The 17,303-nt window shown below is 67.8% G+C and overlaps 2 protein-coding genes across 12 annotated transcripts; both read right to left on the bottom strand.

Annotated features, from left to right (window-relative positions):
* Window positions 1–317: 317 nt before the first annotated feature.
* MMP23B (matrix metallopeptidase 23B) lies at window positions 318–2,806 on the bottom strand. The gene is made up of 8 exons (XM_032646545.1): window positions 2,501–2,806; window positions 2,016–2,152; window positions 1,806–1,945; window positions 1,573–1,740; window positions 1,021–1,185; window positions 833–943; window positions 617–743; window positions 318–540 (listed from the first exon to the last, which is right to left on the bottom strand). Exons 1-8 carry the CDS (start codon window positions 2,657–2,659, stop codon window positions 366–368), a joined length of 1,182 nt encoding a protein of 393 aa, XP_032502436.1. The 5' UTR covers window positions 2,660–2,806; the 3' UTR covers window positions 318–365.
* Window positions 2,807–4,303: 1,497 nt separating this feature from the next.
* MIB2 (mindbomb E3 ubiquitin protein ligase 2) lies at window positions 4,304–16,921 on the bottom strand. Of its 11 annotated transcripts, none has more exons than XM_032650867.1 (20): window positions 16,581–16,920; window positions 15,009–15,164; window positions 11,017–11,273; window positions 10,755–10,926; window positions 9,492–9,598; window positions 9,193–9,420; window positions 8,891–9,033; window positions 8,680–8,787; window positions 7,588–7,692; window positions 7,341–7,503; window positions 7,126–7,259; window positions 6,868–7,016; window positions 6,627–6,783; window positions 6,374–6,534; window positions 6,145–6,271; window positions 5,811–6,044; window positions 5,208–5,386; window positions 4,949–5,136; window positions 4,805–4,870; window positions 4,304–4,628 (listed from the first exon to the last, which is right to left on the bottom strand). In XM_032650867.1, the coding sequence occupies exons 3-20, from the start codon at window positions 11,261–11,263 to the stop codon at window positions 4,390–4,392; spliced, it is 2,907 nt and encodes a 968-aa protein (XP_032506758.1). In that variant the 5' UTR covers window positions 11,264–11,273; window positions 15,009–15,164; window positions 16,581–16,920; the 3' UTR covers window positions 4,304–4,389. The 11 variants fall into 11 exon arrangements, with proteins under 11 accessions (XP_032506758.1, XP_032506771.1, XP_032506773.1 ...); XM_032650880.1 differs by having other exon boundaries at window positions 8,680–8,775; XM_032650882.1 differs by having other exon boundaries at window positions 9,193–9,387; window positions 16,581–16,919.
* Window positions 16,922–17,303: the final 382 nt, after the last annotated feature.

Here is a 17,303-nt window from a genome sequence, read left to right as displayed (position 1 = left end):
ACCGCCAGCCTCCCCGACACACACACGCTGCCCGCGCTCACCCTGCTCCCTTCAGGGAGGCCTTGCAGCCACAGGGCCCACCCCCTTCCCAGCCCTGAGCCCACGCGAGACCCCCGGCCCCACTGGCTCAGCGCACTGGCCCTGATGATGCTGCTGGCACCTGGGCCTCGGGTTACCCGCTGTTCCAGGCCCGGCCTGGAGCAGCCCTTCTCGGCCTGTCTCTGTGGACGGCATCCTCCCTGCAAGAGCTGGCTGCAGGCTCCGCACCCCGTGGGCCAAGACTGGCCGCCCGCCCTCCCAAGAAAGGGCCAGGAGACTTGAGAGAGAAAGTGCTTTATCAGCGTCCTCAGCCCTGCGTGCGGCGTTCAGCTCCGCAGGCGGACGCGCCAGGAGTAGGTGCTGAGCACGTGCTGCCGCCGGCGCACCACGCACGTGTAGGTGCCCTCGTTGATGGCGTTGGCGATGATGCTCAGGTGTGCGTCGCCCAGCGCCAGGTAGCCGGGGTAGGAGAACTCCAGGGGCTCCTGGTCCTTGTACCAGCTGCGGGGAGGGCGGAGGGCTGGGCAGGGTCCCGAGTCCCCCGCCCACCCTCGGGCGCCCAGGCAGGGTCACTCACTACACTTTGCCTTTCTTGTGGAGGATCTTCTGGCCGCAGCGGAAGGTCACATTCCTGCCCTCGGGCACCAGCCGGGTTTTGGTCCTGGGGGGCGGTGCGGTGGCAGCCACCGTGGGGAAGGGGAACTCTGCTCGTACGGGGTGGGGGGGGCGGAGGCCACATCAGTACCTGGCGCCCTGGCCAGAGGCGGGCCGGTGCCTGACACCCAAAGCTCACCGTAGCAGAAGTCGCAGCTGCTCGGACACAGCCTCTTCATGAGCCTCTGGCGGGCGTCGCAGAAACCCCTCCGCGCCCAGGACGCGCACACGAACAGCCGGTCCAGGCAGCCTGCAGTGGGGGGCAGCCTGGACTCAGGGCCCGCCCGCCCCGGCCCCCGGCCCAGCCCGCCCCGGTCCCGCACTCACCGTAGAGCCGGTGCAACCCCCACAGCTCGTCCTGCGACAGCGCCTTCCAGCCACGCAGCGTGGCGTTGAGGTGCATGAGCGCCCGGCCGTGCTGCGAGTGCATCAGGCCCAGCGCGTGGCCGATCTCGTGGGCCGCCACGTGCACCAGGTCGGTGAGCCACACGCCTGCGGGTCCCGCCGGTCAGCGTCCGGGACCCGGCCCAGCCCTCCGCCGCCCCCTACCCCCCCGCCGGCCCGCCGGCCTTGCCCCCGAGGCCCGAACAGCTGCTGCAGTGCCGGGAGCCTCCCTCGGGCAGCCGTGGGAAGATAAGTGTTCCAGGCTGGCGAGGTGGTGAGCTGGCCCCCAGGAATGCAGCTCCAGCTCGGGCTCCAGCGGTGTGGGGGGAGGGGGCTTCAGGGCTCCCGGAACCCAGGCTTACGACCTCCTCCCAGCCTGCCCCTGCCCGCCTCCCTGATCCCAAATCCCAGCCATGACCCCCCCCCTCCCCCGCAAAGCCCTCCCGCTGTGCCCGCCCGTGGTGCGAGCCCCACGGGAGGCCAGGCCGGCGTCACCTTTCTTCCAGCTGTAGCGTGTGGGGCCCAGGACCCAGTACTCGCTGTCGTCAAAGTGGATGCCGCCGTGCGGGGGGAAGAAGGCGTGGGCCAGCTCGCCCGTGGGGCCGTCGAAGCAGTGGTGCGTCGGGGAGACCAGGCAGTCCGTGTGGTTGACCGGGTAGAAGCCTGCAGGAGCACGGGGCTGAAAGGGGGCCTTGGGACGGGGCGGGGACTGGGGGCACGGCGCCCACCTATGCGGAGGTCGCTGGGCTGCTCGGGGGCCACCTCGCGGAAGCTGAAGGGGGACACGTCACTCCACATGCGGAAGGCGGCGGCCAGGCCCCGCCGGGTCTCTCTGGGGCTGAGCAGGTTCCTCGGGAAAGAGAGGATCCTGGGGTGGGAGTCATGGTCAGGGGTGGCAGCCAGGCAGCACCGCCCCCCACTCAGGGCCAGGGTCGCACCTGTATGTGAGGTTGAAGTGGTCCCAGTGCAGCCGGGTCGGGGTCAGCGTGTAGCGGCGTCTGCGGGGCGCTGGGGGTTGCGGCGGGCCAAGGCTTGGGGTGGTGAGCACACCCGCGGTCGGGGGCACAGCATCTCCCTTCGAGGGAAGCAAGTGCCCCGTGGGGAGGCAGCAGGGACTGTCCCCAAGCCCCAAGCCGCGAGGAAATGGACCTCGAAGGATGGGAGGGCGCGCGCTCCAGGGAGCGCTGGCGCTCTCTCCGGGGAGGGACCCCTTTGTCTTTCGGCATTTTCTGGTTTTCCACCCCGAGCCAGGGCTACTTAACAACCAGAAAGAAAAACGTTACTAAAAACAGGCCAGGTCGCAGTGGGCGGAGCTGCCGGCAGATGCTGCCCCCCCCCCCCCCCTTCAACGGACGCGGACTCGCCGACTCAGGCCCGGACGGTCAGCCGGGGCCGACTCGCCCGCTCCCGCGCCCGCTCTCACCTGCGCTGCTCTCGCCACGGGCCGGTTCCCCAGGGCCCCCGGCCGGGCCAGCAGCACGAGCGTGGGGAGGAGGCACAGCGCGCCCAGCACGGCTCCGAGAAGGCGGGCCCGGTCGTGGGCCCCCGACGCCGCTGAGGGGACGCAGGCCCCGCGGCCCATGGCGCCTGCGGAATCGCTGTCGGGGCTCAGGCGGCGGGGCAGCGCGGCGGCGGCGGCTCGGGTTACAGCCCTGAGGGGGAGGGCGCGCGGCTGCCCCGAAGGGAACCAGCTGGCCGCCTGCTGTCGGGAGCACCCCTGACACCTCCAGCCTGGGGTGCGGGGACCCGGGCCTGTGGGTCGGTGGCGGTGGCCTGGGCAGGGCCAACTGGGCGGGGTCACTTGGCGGGGGTGGGGGTGGTGTTGCGAGGAGGGCCCTGGACGCCAGGGAAGGGACGGACACCGGGGGCTTGGGCTTAGGCAGGAGTGGTCAGCCGGGTCCCCAAACTCGCTGAGAGTTGACTGACTTGGCAGCTTTTCTCCCCAACGGAGTCCCCCTGGACACCGGATGAGACCCGGCAGTGGGACCTGCATCCTGGCCAGCTCGGGACAAGTCCCCTGCAGGCGCTGGCTGACAGGGACCCCGCGAGAGGGGAGGGATGCGACGGGAGGGGACGTGGCAAATGAGTACCGGGCTGAGGAAGAGGGAGAAGGAGGCGCCTGCGGAGCAAGGCTTGGGGTGCCAGGAGGGAGGAGGACCTGCAGGGGCCAGCGGAAGGACCCATGGAGGGTGACAGGGACAGCGCACAAGGGGCGGGGGAGCGGGTGGGGGGGCGCCGCAGGAATCCCCACCAGGGCTGCCTGCCGAGTGCGCGCAGGGCCTAAGTCTGAACGGTCCTGGGTTGGGGCTGGGGCACCGGGTGTCATGGGGGCGAAAGACTCGACGGGACGACTTTCAGGTCATGCCTGACTGAGGAGCTAAGCCAGGCGGGATGTAGGCGAGGGCGCCTCTGGGCTTGGGGAACCGGGATCCTGGGTGGGACGGGCCTCCCGCCGGGGCGGAGCGGCCGGGGGGAGGGGAGATGGGGTGGGGGCTGGGCCGAGCCAGAGAAGGCGCGGGGGCGGGGAGGGGAGGGGGTCTGGCCCTCCCCGTTCTCCACCCAGGCCTTGAGCCCAGAGTGACAGTGGCGCGCCGGGCCAGCGGGGTCAGCGCCAAGTGGTTGGCTGGCAGCCTTGAGGCTCCGGGGGAGCACTTCGGTGGTTCTTGGAAAGCGCCCGGCCGCGGGGCCCAGACCAGGGCAGTGCCCGCCGCCCCCATGGCTAAACGTTTGCGCCGACAAACCGACCGTCTCTGTCCTGTGCCCTGCCCTACTCCCCAGGTCCGTGTTCCACCTCCCCCACTCAGTGGTCCTGAAACCCTGCCGGGGCTTCTGGCTCGAATCAGAGGCCTCGCCCAACTCCCCGCTTAGCTAGGACTGCACAGCCCGCCACGAGACCGGGTTCTGCTTTGGCCAAAGTCTGTAGTCTCCACAGCCCGCCCCAGGCGCAGGGAGGAGGCGCTGCTGGGGTTTCGGTCCAACCAGTGCTCTTGGACGACACCGCGAGCCCGGGCCCCATCCTTTCTGGCCCAGAGACCGGGATCCTGGCAGGACTCTGGACCCGTGAGTCCCGGGAAGAAGAGCAGGACACGCAGGTCGGGAGGGGCCAGGCGGGGCCTCTGGCCGAAGCGCAGAGCCCAGCGCCGGGCCAACGGCGGAAGAGGCCAGGTCGGGATGGTCCGGGGTGGGGGACCCACGGCCCCACCCCAGGCAGGCAACCAGGCGCAAAGTCCATTAATCTTTTTATAAAATACAGAGTAGGAGCCTGCGAAGGCGGTCGCGGGGCGTGGCCCCGGACGAGGCAGGGGGCGCGGGCTACACGAAGATCTGGATGCGGTCGCGGATGGGCTGGCGGCAGATGGGGCAGGCGCTGAGCGCAGCGCCGCAGGGCGCGCAGGCGCCGTGACCGCACTGGAACACGAGGCGGATGTGGCTGTCGATGCAGATGGGGCAGGTGATGCGCTCCTCCATCTGCCGGTAGCGGCTCTGCAGCTCCTCCACCAGCTGCCGCGGTGGGCCGGGGGCGGGGGCGGCGCTGACCACCTCCGTGCCGTCTGCGGGAAGGGGTCCCGGTCAGAGGCAGGGGCTGTGGAGGCCCGGGGCTTGGGGGAGAACCGCGGGTAGGAGCGTGGCCCACGACAGGGAACGGAGCCGTGAACCGCGGGGCGACGTGCAGCGGCCCACACCGGGGGGGGGGGGGGGGGGGCGCGGGGTGGGCGCCGAGCCCCACCTGGGCGCAGCTTCTTGACGATGACCGCCTGGCACCTGATGCACTTCTTCATCCTGCGGGCGCACTCTGCGGGGGAGCGCACGGCTGAGCGAGGCCCCCCAGCCCGGTCGCCGCCCCCCCGCCCCCCCTGCCCCCTGCACTCACCCTCACACACCATGCGGTGCTGGCAAGGCGAGAACAGCACCAACAGCGCCAGCTCCGAACACACCAGGCACTCGGCGGCCTCGGGCCCGGACGGCGCAGCGACGTGCAGGTTGGTAACAGTGTTGGGGGCACTGAGCGCCAGCCTTGGGCCCTGGGCCGCGCCCCCGCCGCCGCCAGCCTGCCGCTCCCTGCGTGGGCAGAAGGGGCTTGAAAGGGCCCAGGGCTGCGGGCGGCCCCGCCCCCGGCCCCGCCCGCTCACCGGAAGCGCTGGGCACAGCCCTGCAGGGCTTTGAGCAGGCGGCCCTCAGCTGCCAGGTCCAGCGGGCTCCGGCCGCGGTGGTTGGCATAGCTCAGGTCGGCGCCCTCCAGCGCCAAGAAGCAGGCGACCGCCGCGCCCACCGTCAGCTCCATGCTGCCCGGAAGGCCCGAGGCCTGTAGCTGGGTGGCAGGACAGACGACGTTGAGGGTGGGCGCCTGGGAACACTGGCCTGGAGGGAGCCGGGCTGGCACCGGGCTTCAGAGGCCTGGGCCCCGCCCGAGACCCCCGGAGCCGCCGGAGGCAGGCAGGTAAAGGCCCCTGCCGCCAGAGGGGCCCGGGTCCTGACACATGACCCCCGCCCATACAGCACCCCGCCCCCTTTCCCAGGCTGGTCTGAAGCACAGAATCTCAGGAACACTGGCCACACGGCGGTGACTGGGGTCGCAGAAGACACCACCTGCAAACCACTGCGGCCCGGGCTGTCCCACCCTGAGAGGGCCTGGTCAGGGCTGTCCCCGAAGGTGGAGGTGGGCAGAGGACCCAGGGGCCTGCAGCCAGGTGCCACGGCCCACCTCTCAAGCCCCCAGAGTCACGCTTCCTCACCCTTGACAGCAGCTGCAAGGCCCCTGGGTCCCCCCCGGCCCCATCAGTCGCCAGGGGCAGCAGCTGGTGCCGCTGCAGTGCCACATGCAGAGCCGTGTCCCCCTCCTCGTCCTCGGCATTGGCGCTGCAGCCAGCGTCCACCAGCAGCGGCACCAGCCCCACGTGGGCCTGCTGCACAGCCAGGTGCAGCGGGGACTGGAGCTTCCGGTTGCGAACGTTCACGTCACAATGGCCCTGGGGGGGGGGGGGGGGGGGGGGGACAGGCTCAGCCCAGGGACCCTGGTGGGCCCTGACACCCCGGTCCCCGGGCCCGCCCAGGACCCTGCGTCCACACCTCTCGGATGAGAACCTGGGCCACCTCCCTGTGGTCGTTCAGGGCGGCCAGGTGCAGCGCTGTGAACCCATCCTCCTTCTTGGCGTCCACCAGCTGCCGGGCCCGCGCCAGAATCCTTCTGACTGCTCTGTGGGAGCAGGGAGACGCGTCTGGGGTCAGGGGCGACCCCAGAGTGGCCCGGCAGCACCGCAAGAGCTGGCTGCTGGCTATGCGTCCACCCCAAACTCACAGTGTGTGGCCTTTGAGGGATGCGTGGTGCAGCAGGGTGAAGCCTTGGCTGTTCGTGGCAGTGACGTCGATACCCGGCACCTCGGTGAGGACCTCCACGATGCCGCTGGCGCCAGTGCCCGCCGAGATGGCGCAGTGCAGGGGCGTGTCAGCATGGGCGTCCTGCCGGTGGTGGGCCAGTGGTCACTTGGCAAGAAGATCTTGGCCACTGCCTCCTTGACCCCAGGGATAGGGCCACGGGACCCAGCACTCACGGGCAGGTTGACGTCACAGCCGCACTCACAGAGGACCCTCACCACCTCCAGGAAGCCCCTCTGCACGGCCACGTGCAGCGCCGAGCTCTGGGTGCCGTTAAGAGTGTTGGCCCCGCAACCCCAGCTCAGGAGCACCCGGGCGGCCTCTGGCTGGTTCCTGGCGGGAGAGGAAGCAGGAGCGGCGCTGTGCCCACCGGCCGGACCTGCAGGCCCGGCCCCCCGCGCCCCGGCCAGGCCTCACCCCAGCGCCGCGTAGTGCAGTGCCGTGCTGCCCTCGTCGTCCGGCAGGTCCACGCCCGCCCGAGCCTGCAGCAGCAGCCGCACCAGCTCCACCTGGCCTAGATAGGCAGCCACCTGCAGGGCGGTCCTGCCATGGTTCTTGGTGTCCACCTGCCGGGAGGGCAGAGGGTTAGCCCCCGGCCCCGCCCCTCCCGCTGGGGCTGGTGGGGCCGGGCCGGGCCGGGGGTGGGGGCGGCGGGGGCCGGTCTCAGGAGCTTGCCTGCTCCGGGTGCCGCCGCAGCAGGTCCAGAGCCCGGGCCACGTTGCCCAGGGCCACCTCCACCACCAGCCTCCCCGGGTGCTCCAGATCACTCTTCTGGGCTCGAAGCTTGTCCAGGACGACACTCAGGGAGCCTGGGGAGGGCAGGGCTGAGGTTCGGTGGTGGCCGGGGGCGGCCTCGCCCCCCACCAGCCGCCCGCGCTGGATGCCCTCACTTTTGTTCTCCCGGGCGCGCTCGGCCACGTCCAGGTTGGCGTCCTCCTCAGGCCGGTAGGCCACCAGGCAGGAGGGGCTGAAGGTCCACAGCTTACCATTGACCAGCACACCCAAGTTCCCATCTCCGAAAACCTTGAGCACTCTCCCGACGTGGCCCAGAGCCTGGGTGGGGGGAGGGCGGGGTCTCAGGCGGGCCTCCCAGGGGCGAGGGAGCTGGGGGTGGGGAGGTAGGGGTGAGGGACTCACGGGGGCCATGTCATCTGTCCACTCGCCGTGCCCGGCCTGCAGCCGCTTCACCATGTCGAGGTCGTCGATGACCCGCACGACTTCCCCCACCGAGCAGGAGTTGTGCTGAGTGACGGAGAAGCATTTGAGGGACCCCCGGCAGGTGTGGCTGCCTGGGGTCGTAGAGCAGGAAAGCGCCCCCATCCAGCTCCACAGGACAGGCTGGCCTGGACAGGACCCCAGCCCCTGCCCGAAAGCACAGCCAGAGGGTCTGGCCCGATAAGGGCGACAGGTCACCAGGGCAGCCCTTGGTGGCCCAGCCTCAGAGCCATGCGGGTGACAGCCAGAGAGGCAGCGGACATCAGCATCTAGACGGGACAGAAGCCAGCGGGGGTGGGGGGCGGTGCGGGCCAGGGTGGGCCCGACCCTGCACACTGACGGGGAGCGGGCAGCACAGCCAAGACCAGACTAGCCTGGCTCAGGGGAGGGGGGCCCACAGGATGACCGGGGGCCAGGCTGGAACAGCACAGAGGGGGTCAGGGCTGCTTCTCCCCCACCCCCAAACCTTTCCTAGCAACTCACTCCTCACCCGTGCCCTCGTGGGTACAGAGATCACTCTACAAACCACCTGTCCTATGACCCCACCATCCCCCATCCTTGAAGGCAAAGGTGCCCCAGCAGTCCCAGAGCCGAGTGCTGGCGCTGCCCCTGCCCAGGTGCCATCACTGGACACGCCGCTGCCCCCCACCCCCTCCACCCCTCATCCAAGGGATACTGCTTCCCAGACAGCTCTCACCACGCCCACCCCGCCCCCAGCCCTGGCCAAGGTCCACCCCGCCCTCCTCAGAAAGTACCCCAATCCCCCACCTCCTGCCTGTTAGGCTGCAGAGGCCCCTCTGGCCCTCAGAACAGATGTTCGCGCCTGACCTGCTGCCCCAGCTTCCAACAGCTCCCCACGGCCCCCACCCCCGTGCCTCACACCAGGGTCCCCTCTCCTTGGACCTGGTCCCCTCTGGACCCCACCATGCCCTCCCCTCTTCCTTCAGGGCCAAGCCAGCACGTTGAAGGGGGTACGGAAGCGAGCAGAGGGGCTCAGCCCGGCCCCCCGTGCACCTTGCTGAGAGCCCCCGGGTGGAAGGTCCAGCGGGTCTTGTGGTTGAACTGCACACGCACGTCCCCACGGTCCGTGATGCGGTGTACGGTGCCCATCTGTCCGATGCACTGCGGCGGGTCACGGAGGCTGTGGCCAGGTGGAGCACGAGGGCGGGGGTCCAGAGGATGTGGGGAGCGGGGGCACGGGGATTTGGCAGGCGGGGCGGCTCACCTTGGCCATCCGGGGGTTCCATCCGCCGTGGCCTTCCTGCATGTCCCTCAGGATGTCCGCGTCCAGCAGACACTTGACCTTGTCCCCGTGCTGGAAGGGCTGGCTGTCGGCGCTCACCCTGCGCCGCAGCTCTGCGGGCTTGCCTGGGAGTGAGGTGGCAGGCCCAGCTCGCAAGGGTCCCTCCGCCCCCACCCCTCCCCTCCCCTCAGTGACTTCACAGGCCACCCGTGGCCCAGGGCTGCCGCTGAGGCTCAGCCAGGACAGAGAACAACTGGGTGGGTGTCAGTGGGGCCCGCCCGTACCGAGCCTCGGGAGATGCTCCCTGTAGTAGAAGCCGCCAGCTGCCTCGCCCACACACTTGAGGTCCACCTTGCCCTTGTGGCCCACGCGGTACACGTTGGTGGTGCCGTCGGCCCATGTCACGCTGGCCACGCTCCGGCCCGTCTCCACATCCCAGCCACGGATGTCCACCACTCGGCCTGGCTTCCCTTCCCCTCCTGGGAGACAGTGGCCCCACCAGCAGACTAAGCCTGCGCCACGGGGATGAGCCGTAGCCAGTGGCGGCCCAGCCCCCACCTTCCCACCCTGGACCCCCACTCACCATCCTGCGAACCCCACTCCCAGTCGGGGCCCCGAACCACCTTCGCTCCCTGGAAGATGCCCCTTAACGGGATCCTTGGGAGGCCCTGGCGGGGACTCAGCGTGACCCTACGAGAGAGAGTGGGTCCCAGGCCATGGGAGCAACCGTGCCACAGAGCAGGCGACCGGCTCTGCCAGCCTTGCTCCTCCACTCCCAGCCCTGGAATCTAAAGGATGGGGCGCCGCCAGCTCCCAGGCCCAGCTCTCCCTGCCCCTGGAGCAACTGGCCCCACAGGTCAATGCCCTCCACACTCTGGGCCTAGAGTGGGGCTGCGGCCCAGGTCCCTCCAGGAGACCTTTTTTTTTTTTTTTTTCAATTTGGCCATGCCGTGCAGCTTGTGGGATCTTAGTTCCCCGACCAGGGATTGAACCCGCACCCTCGGCAGTGAGAATGCAGAGTCCTAACCACCAGACTGCCAGGGAAGTCCCTGGGGGACCTTTCACGATGTCAGGCAAGAAGGGCGCCCCAGGCCCACCCTCACCACACACCCTCTACGTGTGCTCACGCCAGACCTGCTGCCTCCCGTTAGAGCTGACCCCAGAGCTCAGTGCACGGCCTGGCCCAGGGGAGCTCAGCACGTGGGAAGCAGAGGAGTCAGCAGGGCCGGCTTGGCCGGAGGCGCCCGGACAGCTGATCCTGGCTCCCACACTGGCCAGGGGCGGCTGGGACATGGAGCACACCCCTCCCCTCCGTGTCTGTGGGGTGTCAAGGAGGCGAGGGCAACAGTGCAGGGAACAAGGGTGCACCTCTGGGCACCCACGCAGCCCAGTGGACTCCTCCCCGGCCTGGTCCCCCCACCCCGACCACAGCAAGGGAGTCTGCTAGCCAGGCCAACAGCACCTCCACAGGTGCGGACGCCGGCAGCACGCTCCAGGCAGGCCACCCTCAGCGCCCAGGCCACGGCGGCACTGGGGGACCACTGGGGAGCCTGGCTCTAGGAGGGGCCCGGGACACCGGAGAAGGCCCCATTCACAGCACCCACCTCCGCAGACCTGCCCGGTGGACACGGTTGCCTTCCGCAGGGGGTAGGGACTGGTGCCAATGCCCAGCCCCCCCCCCCCGCCCCCGGCGTGACCACGACCCTGGCCACTCCAGGAAATGGCTCAGGAAGGACTCGACCTGTACCCTGCGGAGTGGCCAGCGGGAGGCAGCTCCAGTCCTCCGGGACCAAGGCCGCTCGGATGTCAGAGTCCGCGCCCACACCGGGTCGGCAGGGGAACTCACGGGCGCGAGTGGGCCGTCTCGTAGCGCTCGAAGGCGTGGGCCACGTCGTGCCTGTTGTGCATGTAGCACTGCGTGCAGAGATCGTAGTCGAAGCAGACGCGGCACTTCCAGCGCATGCCCCGCAGCCCGTGCTTCTTGCAGCAGTCGCAGATAATGTTGGGGTGGCGGACGCCTGCGGGCGGGCAGCGTCAGGGGGCGCCGCGCGGCCCCGCCCCTCTGCCCGGCCCCGCCCCCTCCAGCCCCGCCCCCGGGGCCCGCGCACCGATCTGGGCGTTGTCGTAGAGCAGCAGGTCATGCGCGCCCTGGTAGCCCGCGCGGTAGTTGGTGCGCGTGCCGTGGTCCCACTGCACGACCACCGTGCGGTCGGGGGTCGAAGGGCTGCCGTGGCGGCCGAGCTCCACCACCGTGCCCACGCCGCCCTCGCCGCCGTCCTGCTGGCCCCACTTCCAGTCCACGCCGCGTACCACGCGCATGCCCACCTGCACGCCCGCCTGGGGGTCTGGCTCCATGGTGGGAGACCTGCGGGCAGAGGGCACCCTCAGGCCACATCGAGAAGGCCACACGGGCTTGCACCAGTTCTGAGAGGGCTTCCAGGGAGAGATGGATGGGAACGGGGGTGGGGTGGAACACGGGGAATGCCCTGGGGCTGGAGGGGGGGCCTGTGAAGTAGAGACCAAAGGGGGGCCCACGTGGCCACCCGCCAGCAGCACGGGAGACCAGCTGCAGAAGCAGAGGTGGGCCCGTCCTGGAGGGAGGGTGGGACACCTCTTTGAAAAGGGCTTGCCAGCCGCTGTGGGGAGCTGGAGCAGAAGTGTCGGGGACATCCTGGTGACAGGACTGCAGGTCCCCAGGGAACCAGGGGACAAGACCCGGCTGAGAAGAAGGTCTGCCCGCACTAGCAGATTCGGTTCTGGGTGGCTGGCACACAGGGGGCCACCAGGATTGCACACATCAACATGAAAGTTAAGACTATAAAACTTTCCGAAGAAAGCAGACTTTGTGTAGCCAACTGAGAAGCTGGACGGCACTTAAGCCTGGAGAGGCAGCAACACGTACGCCAGCCACAAAGGCCCTGTACCTGGAGTGTGGAAGGAAGGCCTGCAGATCTCATGCACAAAGCAGACAACCCAAGAGAAAACAGGAAAACGCTGGAACAGGTGCCCCCAGCAGCTAACACACACAGGGTCTGATGCCACCCACAGCCCAGTGGGCAGTGCTGCGTGGTCCTTCTCCAGAGAAGCGTCAGCTGGCCACCCCAGGCAGGCCCTGACGGAGGTGGCGTTGTTCACAGCAGTGCCCGCCCCGAGTGCTCAAGGGTGAACTGGGTCGTGACACGTGATTTACCTCCAAGAAACCACAAACCACTGCACTACACACGGCAAAGCTCACAGACGCATATTCAAGGAAAGAAGCCACGAGCCTGATTCCACCAACAGAAAGCTCACAAATGGGACAGACAAATCCAGGGCACTAGAGTCAGGGAGACAGCAGCGGAGGCGGTCACGGGGGGCTTGGGCCCGGGGGAACACGCTACTTCCTGATCTGGGTGCCAATTATACGCGTGTTCACTTTGCTAACTTGGATCACTTATGACCTGAGCCTCCCTGTATATGTGATTCCTCAATAAATTTTTTTTACGACATGAATGGCTTTGGACAACGCCTAAGATGTTAAATCAACAGGACTTGATGCGGGAGAGGGCTCAGGGCTCCAGGACTGGAGGGGGCAGTCGCCGCTCCATCTCTGGAGACTGAGCCTCTGCAGTGGAGCGGGCTCTCAGGTAGCATCGGGACCCCGAGGCTGGGGAGACGCTAGCCTGGGGCACCCAGCAGTCACACTGCAGAGCTCCTGGAATGCCAGAGGGAGACCTTGAGGCTGGCTGGGGTGCAGCTGGCTCCTGTTAGCGCCCAGTGGCCCAGTGAAGCCACAGGCCACCAGGCCAGCCCAGAGCTTAGCCAGCAACAAGGAAAACCACACGTCACCCCTCCACCTGGACCCCGCCCCCCCAGCCCAAAACTCAGAATCCCAGGCCTGAGCCCACAGGACATCTGACGGCCACCGTCTGCCCAGCCCCACCTTGAGGTCTGCGCCAGCACAGGGTGTGCAGGGGAGGGGCACTGCCCACAGGGCGAGGCTCCTGGTCAATGTCCAGCCTAGGGTCCAAGTGAAGGACCCTCAGAGTCTCAGCAGCATGAACTGCTCAGCCAGCTCGGCTTCTGCAAGTCCCCCTGCCTCCCGGGCAGGCGTCTGTGACCGCTCCTGCCTCACCCCTCCCAAGACCGCCAGGGCTTCCAGACGCAGGTGGACGATCTAAAAGGACGTGCCTTCCCAACCCGGTGGCCAATCTCCTCAGGGAAACCACTCGCTGCTCATTCACCTGGCCGGCTGACGCCCCCCGACCCGGGGCCATGCCACCTCCGTCTCCTGCCGCCCTCCAGCCCCCCTCCCCTCTGTGGTCTCTGGCCCCTGCAAAGATGGGGCACCAGGGCTTCTCCGTCCTTCCTGCCACAGCAAGAAGGCCACACGAGAATGCCTGTGGCTCTTCACTGCCAGCGAGCCCCAGACGAGGGCCGAGGGCCTGCGGGCCGCCACCTCGCAGGGCGCACCGTTCGCGCGCGGCCTCGGCCTCCTGCTTGGCGTCTCTCCGTCAGCAGACGCCACACGCGTCCGACTCAGGCAGAGCAGCTCATCCTGAGCCAGCGGCCCAGTGGCTTAGTGGTGGCGCTGCCGCTTAGGGCACAGGCCCTGTCGTGCCAGGCTGCCAACCTCAGCCAGATGGCACACGCCCTCCTCCCCGCCGGGAGCCTCCAGAATTGGTCACGGCCTGTGGGCAGTGCTGAGCTGCCTCTCGCCCTTCCCAGGCGCGCCTGTTGAGCCAGTCAGACTCGACCTCGTTCCAGGCAACCACAGACCCAAACAAGTGTGGGGAGGCAGGCCCAACGAGAGACCCCTGCTAGCAAGGGGCAGGCCATCTGCAGGGCCAGAAACTGGCCCTACGCTGCGATAAAGGGGCAGGAAAGGACGCCAGTCCCACGAGCCGCCACTGTGGTCCTTCTGCAGCCACAGTGGCACGCCCTCTGCCTGTGAGCCCAGCCCCTCTGCCTGCTGGGCCAGCTGTCACCCCCACCCTCCTGGCGGCCTACAGACCCACCGGCCACAAGCAGCAGAACCATCTCCATCAAGACAGGGGACGGGGAGCGGACTCCCTGAGCAGGATGTCAGGTGTGCCCAGTGCCTGGCTCTGCCCTCAGGGGAATGGTCAGAGAGTGAACAGAGGGTGGAGGACGCCCAGCAGGGCCTGTGGGAAAACAGGACCAAGTCCCAGCCAGCAGTGGCTCCCCCGGGGCACCAGGGAAGTCCAGCCTGTCGCGAGAAGCACCTCTGACCAGCACCTGCTGCCTTCACACCCCTATTTGAGCACAGCCAGACAGCTCTCCAGTGCTGGCCAGCAGCCTCCCTGCTCCCCAAGGATGCCCCTCCCGGGAGCCCACTGGCCCACAGGGGACAGAGCCAAAAGGACTTGCTGAGTCTCGGGCTTCCTCCCACGCAGACCAGTGGCCCTTGAGGAGGACGGTGAGAAGACAGGAGCAGCCCGCCCTGCGGCACCCACAGTCTGGGAGCCTCTCCACCTCCCCTCCACGCTACAGCCCTGGGGGGCCCGGGGCTGGCCCTCGGCCGCAGCACCCGCACCCAGCCTGGCGTCACCCGGCCTGGGGCCTGAGCAGGGCCCCCAGAGACACCTCCCTGCTCGCCCTACTGGCTCCCAGACCTCAGCGCCTGAGCACAGGACCCTTGTCAAGCAGGCCAGGTGGCTTTCCAGGCCTCTCTGCTACTTTCCTCCCGCCACGTGCTTGGCCTTTGTCACTGTTGTCACCAGGACCCAGCAGATGGCCGCTCGTGCTCCGTGTGACCTGAGGTCCCCGGCCTGCCCAGTGTCAGGGGTCACTACCTCACCTCGGAAGGTGCCACCCGGGTGTGAGGAGAGGGGGTGGCCAGCGGGGAATGGATCGGGGTCAGGAGCAGGGGGGCAGCGAAGAAACCCTGAGGGGCTAGGGAGGAAGGGGACCCCCGTTTAAGTGCGAAATTCACCCAAAGAATTCTTCCTTTTTCTTCCTTTGCCAGAAACGCCGTACTTTAATGTCTTCCTCAGAGCTCACAGGCCACCCCTGGCGGGCACCGGAACCCCCCGAGGCCGTCACTGTGAGGGTTTACGATGACCCTGAAGCGCTCCAGGTGCGAGCAGTCGGCACTTACCTTACAGCACACACCAGCCTCTCGTCAGCATCCCGGATGCTTAGCTGCTCTTTCGTGGGTCACAGGTTTGCTCAGACACCAGGATTTCCTGTTGGAAACTAGAAGCGATTGCCGACGCAGAACACAGCGAACCAAACAGGTAGCCAGCCAGCAAGTCTGGGGAAACATGGTTTTTAAAAGGCATTTTTACACTTTTAGTATTTACCATCGCAACCAAACAGGTGGACACCTGGATCTGCTCTGTTGGTTTACTAGTTTCTCTTTTCACAAGAAACTTGCAGCTCTTGGAATGCAGAGCTATTTCTAAAGCACACATTGGGACAGTAGAGAAATAAGGTGCTTGTCCTATCTGGACAATTTCATTACAGAAACTTCAACAAGCTGCAGAGATGAAACCCCATTTAGCTAGCGAGCTGGCAAACTGCCTTTATTGAGAAGAATAAAGCTGTGTGCCGACTGCTCACGACAGAGGCTGCCACTCCTTCCCTGGCCCCTCCGGCTGGGCTGGTGATGCTGTTTAAATCCACACCATGTGTGGCACAGTCAACGGGCAAGACTTGGTGAATCACAGTCTCCGGTCAGGCGGCAGCTCTGGCTAAGGCAGAGGTGGCCACCCTGGGTGCCCAGGGAGTCTGGCCCCTCAGAGACCAGGTGAAGCCCTGAGACCCGACTTGGCCCAGTACAAACACACCAGCTGGGGGAAGGCCCGAAGGAAGTAGAGGGACGTCATCATCACCCAAATCTTGGCCACCCAGATGGAAGCCCTCAGGCACCCTGCAGACTGCGGTGTCACGACCCAGCCACTGCACAGGGCCAATCTTGGACGGGAGCACAACCTTCAGATACTTGTTGCACCTGCAGCAACAGGCCAAAGTGAGAAGGCAAGACGAGGGCACCTGCCAGGAAGGACCAGCTTTGCCAGGGCTCCCACTCTCACGCTGCCTCATCCCCAGCCCCGCTGGGGCCCCCAGGACCCTGTCTGGCACTTTTGCTTATTGCCTCTATTGGCTCTGAGCTCAGAGGGAGAGGCAGGATTATCTACCACCCCACCACCCCAGAGACACGCTCAAAAACAAGCAAAGCCCCTCTGACATAGCATCAGACAGAATCCGAGCCCCTCAAGAGCTCACCTGTCTAGCTGTTCCGACGCCCCCCGCCCGCCCAGAGACTGGTAGGCTGCAGCCCTGATGTCTGGAGACTTGCGGACTGGCCTCGAGCCTTGCTGAGCTTCAGCGCAAGCCCTGTGCCATCCGACCCTGCGGCGGCGGGGAGATGCCAAGACGCACAGTCTACACGCCCGCTGTCCACAGGCTCATTCCCGGGCCCACGACCACGACCCCAGAGCTGCCCCAGGGGCCTGGCTCCTGCCCTGCAGGGCTCCCTGGGGTCTGGGGCCGCCAGGGATGGGGTCGGAGGGCTGGCGAACGGCAAGGCCCCGGGCTGAGCCTTGGACTCGAGCAGCTGGCCTGCGGGGGGTGTGGGGCGGGGCTGGACAGGCTGGGCCGGGCGCCCGCCCCGAAACTGACTCCCCCCTCACTCCCTGGGGTCCGCCCCGCCCCTGTCATTCGTCACCTTCCTCGGGAAGCCGCCCCGGGCCCCCGCCGCTGCCAGTCCCCGGCCCTGGTGCCCTTGTCTACCCCTCCACTTGCCCCGAAGTTTGCGTCCCGCCTGCTTCGCGTGGGGGCTCCGGGGGCCTGAAGAGAGCCGAGTCTGTCAGCCGGCCGACTGCGGCCTCAGTGTGTGCGGCGGCCGGCCAGCGAGCTAGGCTGCTCAGAGTCAGCCAACCAGCCAGGCCGCCCCGCTTCGCCGCGCAGCACCAGAGCCCACCGGCCAAGGCCGCCCGAAGCCCCCGGCGCTCGGGGCTCTGGGGCCGCCGCGAGGCCTGCCGGGACTTGTAGTCCGCAGCCCGCTAAGACCGTGGCCGGGGGCGGGTCCGAACCACAACTCCCAGGAGGGCCGACAGCGCCGTGACGTAACGGGGGCGAGGGCGTGAGCTACGGCTCCAGTCCCGCCCTGATTGGGAGAGGGGGGCCTCCAACTCTGCTTTCCCGGGAAGGGTTCGGGTCGGCTGTTCGTCGCCTGACTGCGGATGGGCTCGTGTTTGACAGCGTGTGCGCACGTCGTCAGAGGGATGCGGACTGCAGGCTGTGGCGACTCTAGGGCCTCTCACCACCCGGGGCCGCGGCCCGGAGGGCGCGGGTACACTGCCAACCAGAGCCGCCCGGGCTACCGAAGACTGCGCACGCGCGGGCGCGGGATGCGCGAACCAGGCGGCCTTGCCTTCGCACGGAGGGG

This window comes from Phocoena sinus, chromosome 1 (genome assembly GCF_008692025.1).
Source record: "Phocoena sinus isolate mPhoSin1 chromosome 1, mPhoSin1.pri, whole genome shotgun sequence".
Taxonomy (NCBI): domain Eukaryota; kingdom Metazoa; phylum Chordata; class Mammalia; order Artiodactyla; family Phocoenidae; genus Phocoena; species Phocoena sinus.
Note: the sequence above shows the minus strand (reverse complement) of the source record. Positions and strands in the feature narration are given on the sequence as shown.

Excerpts from the sequence above, each read along its gene's own strand:
- MIB2 (XM_032650867.1), bottom strand. The coding sequence starts at position 11,263 with ATGGAGCCAGACCCCCAGGCGGGCGTGCAGGTGGGCATGCGCGTGGTA. Across the intron at positions 7,260-7,340 it reads GCGCGCCCGGGAGAACAAAA|GCTCCCTGAGTGTCGTCCTG; the intron begins GTGAGGGCATCC and ends TGCCCTCCCCAG. Across the intron at positions 4,871-4,948 it reads GCACCGCATGGTGTGTGAGG|AGTGCGCCCGCAGGATGAAG; the intron begins GTGAGTGCAGGG and ends GCTCCCCCGCAG.
- MMP23B (XM_032646545.1), bottom strand. The coding sequence starts at position 2,659 with ATGGGCCGCGGGGCCTGCGTCCCCTCAGCGGCGTCGGGGGCCCACGAC. Across the intron at positions 1,741-1,805 it reads GCCCAGCGACCTCCGCATAG|GCTTCTACCCGGTCAACCAC; the intron begins GTGGGCGCCGTG and ends GTGCTCCTGCAG. Across the intron at positions 744-832 it reads CAGCTGCGACTTCTGCTACG|AGTTCCCCTTCCCCACGGTG; the intron begins GTGAGCTTTGGG and ends CCGTACGAGCAG.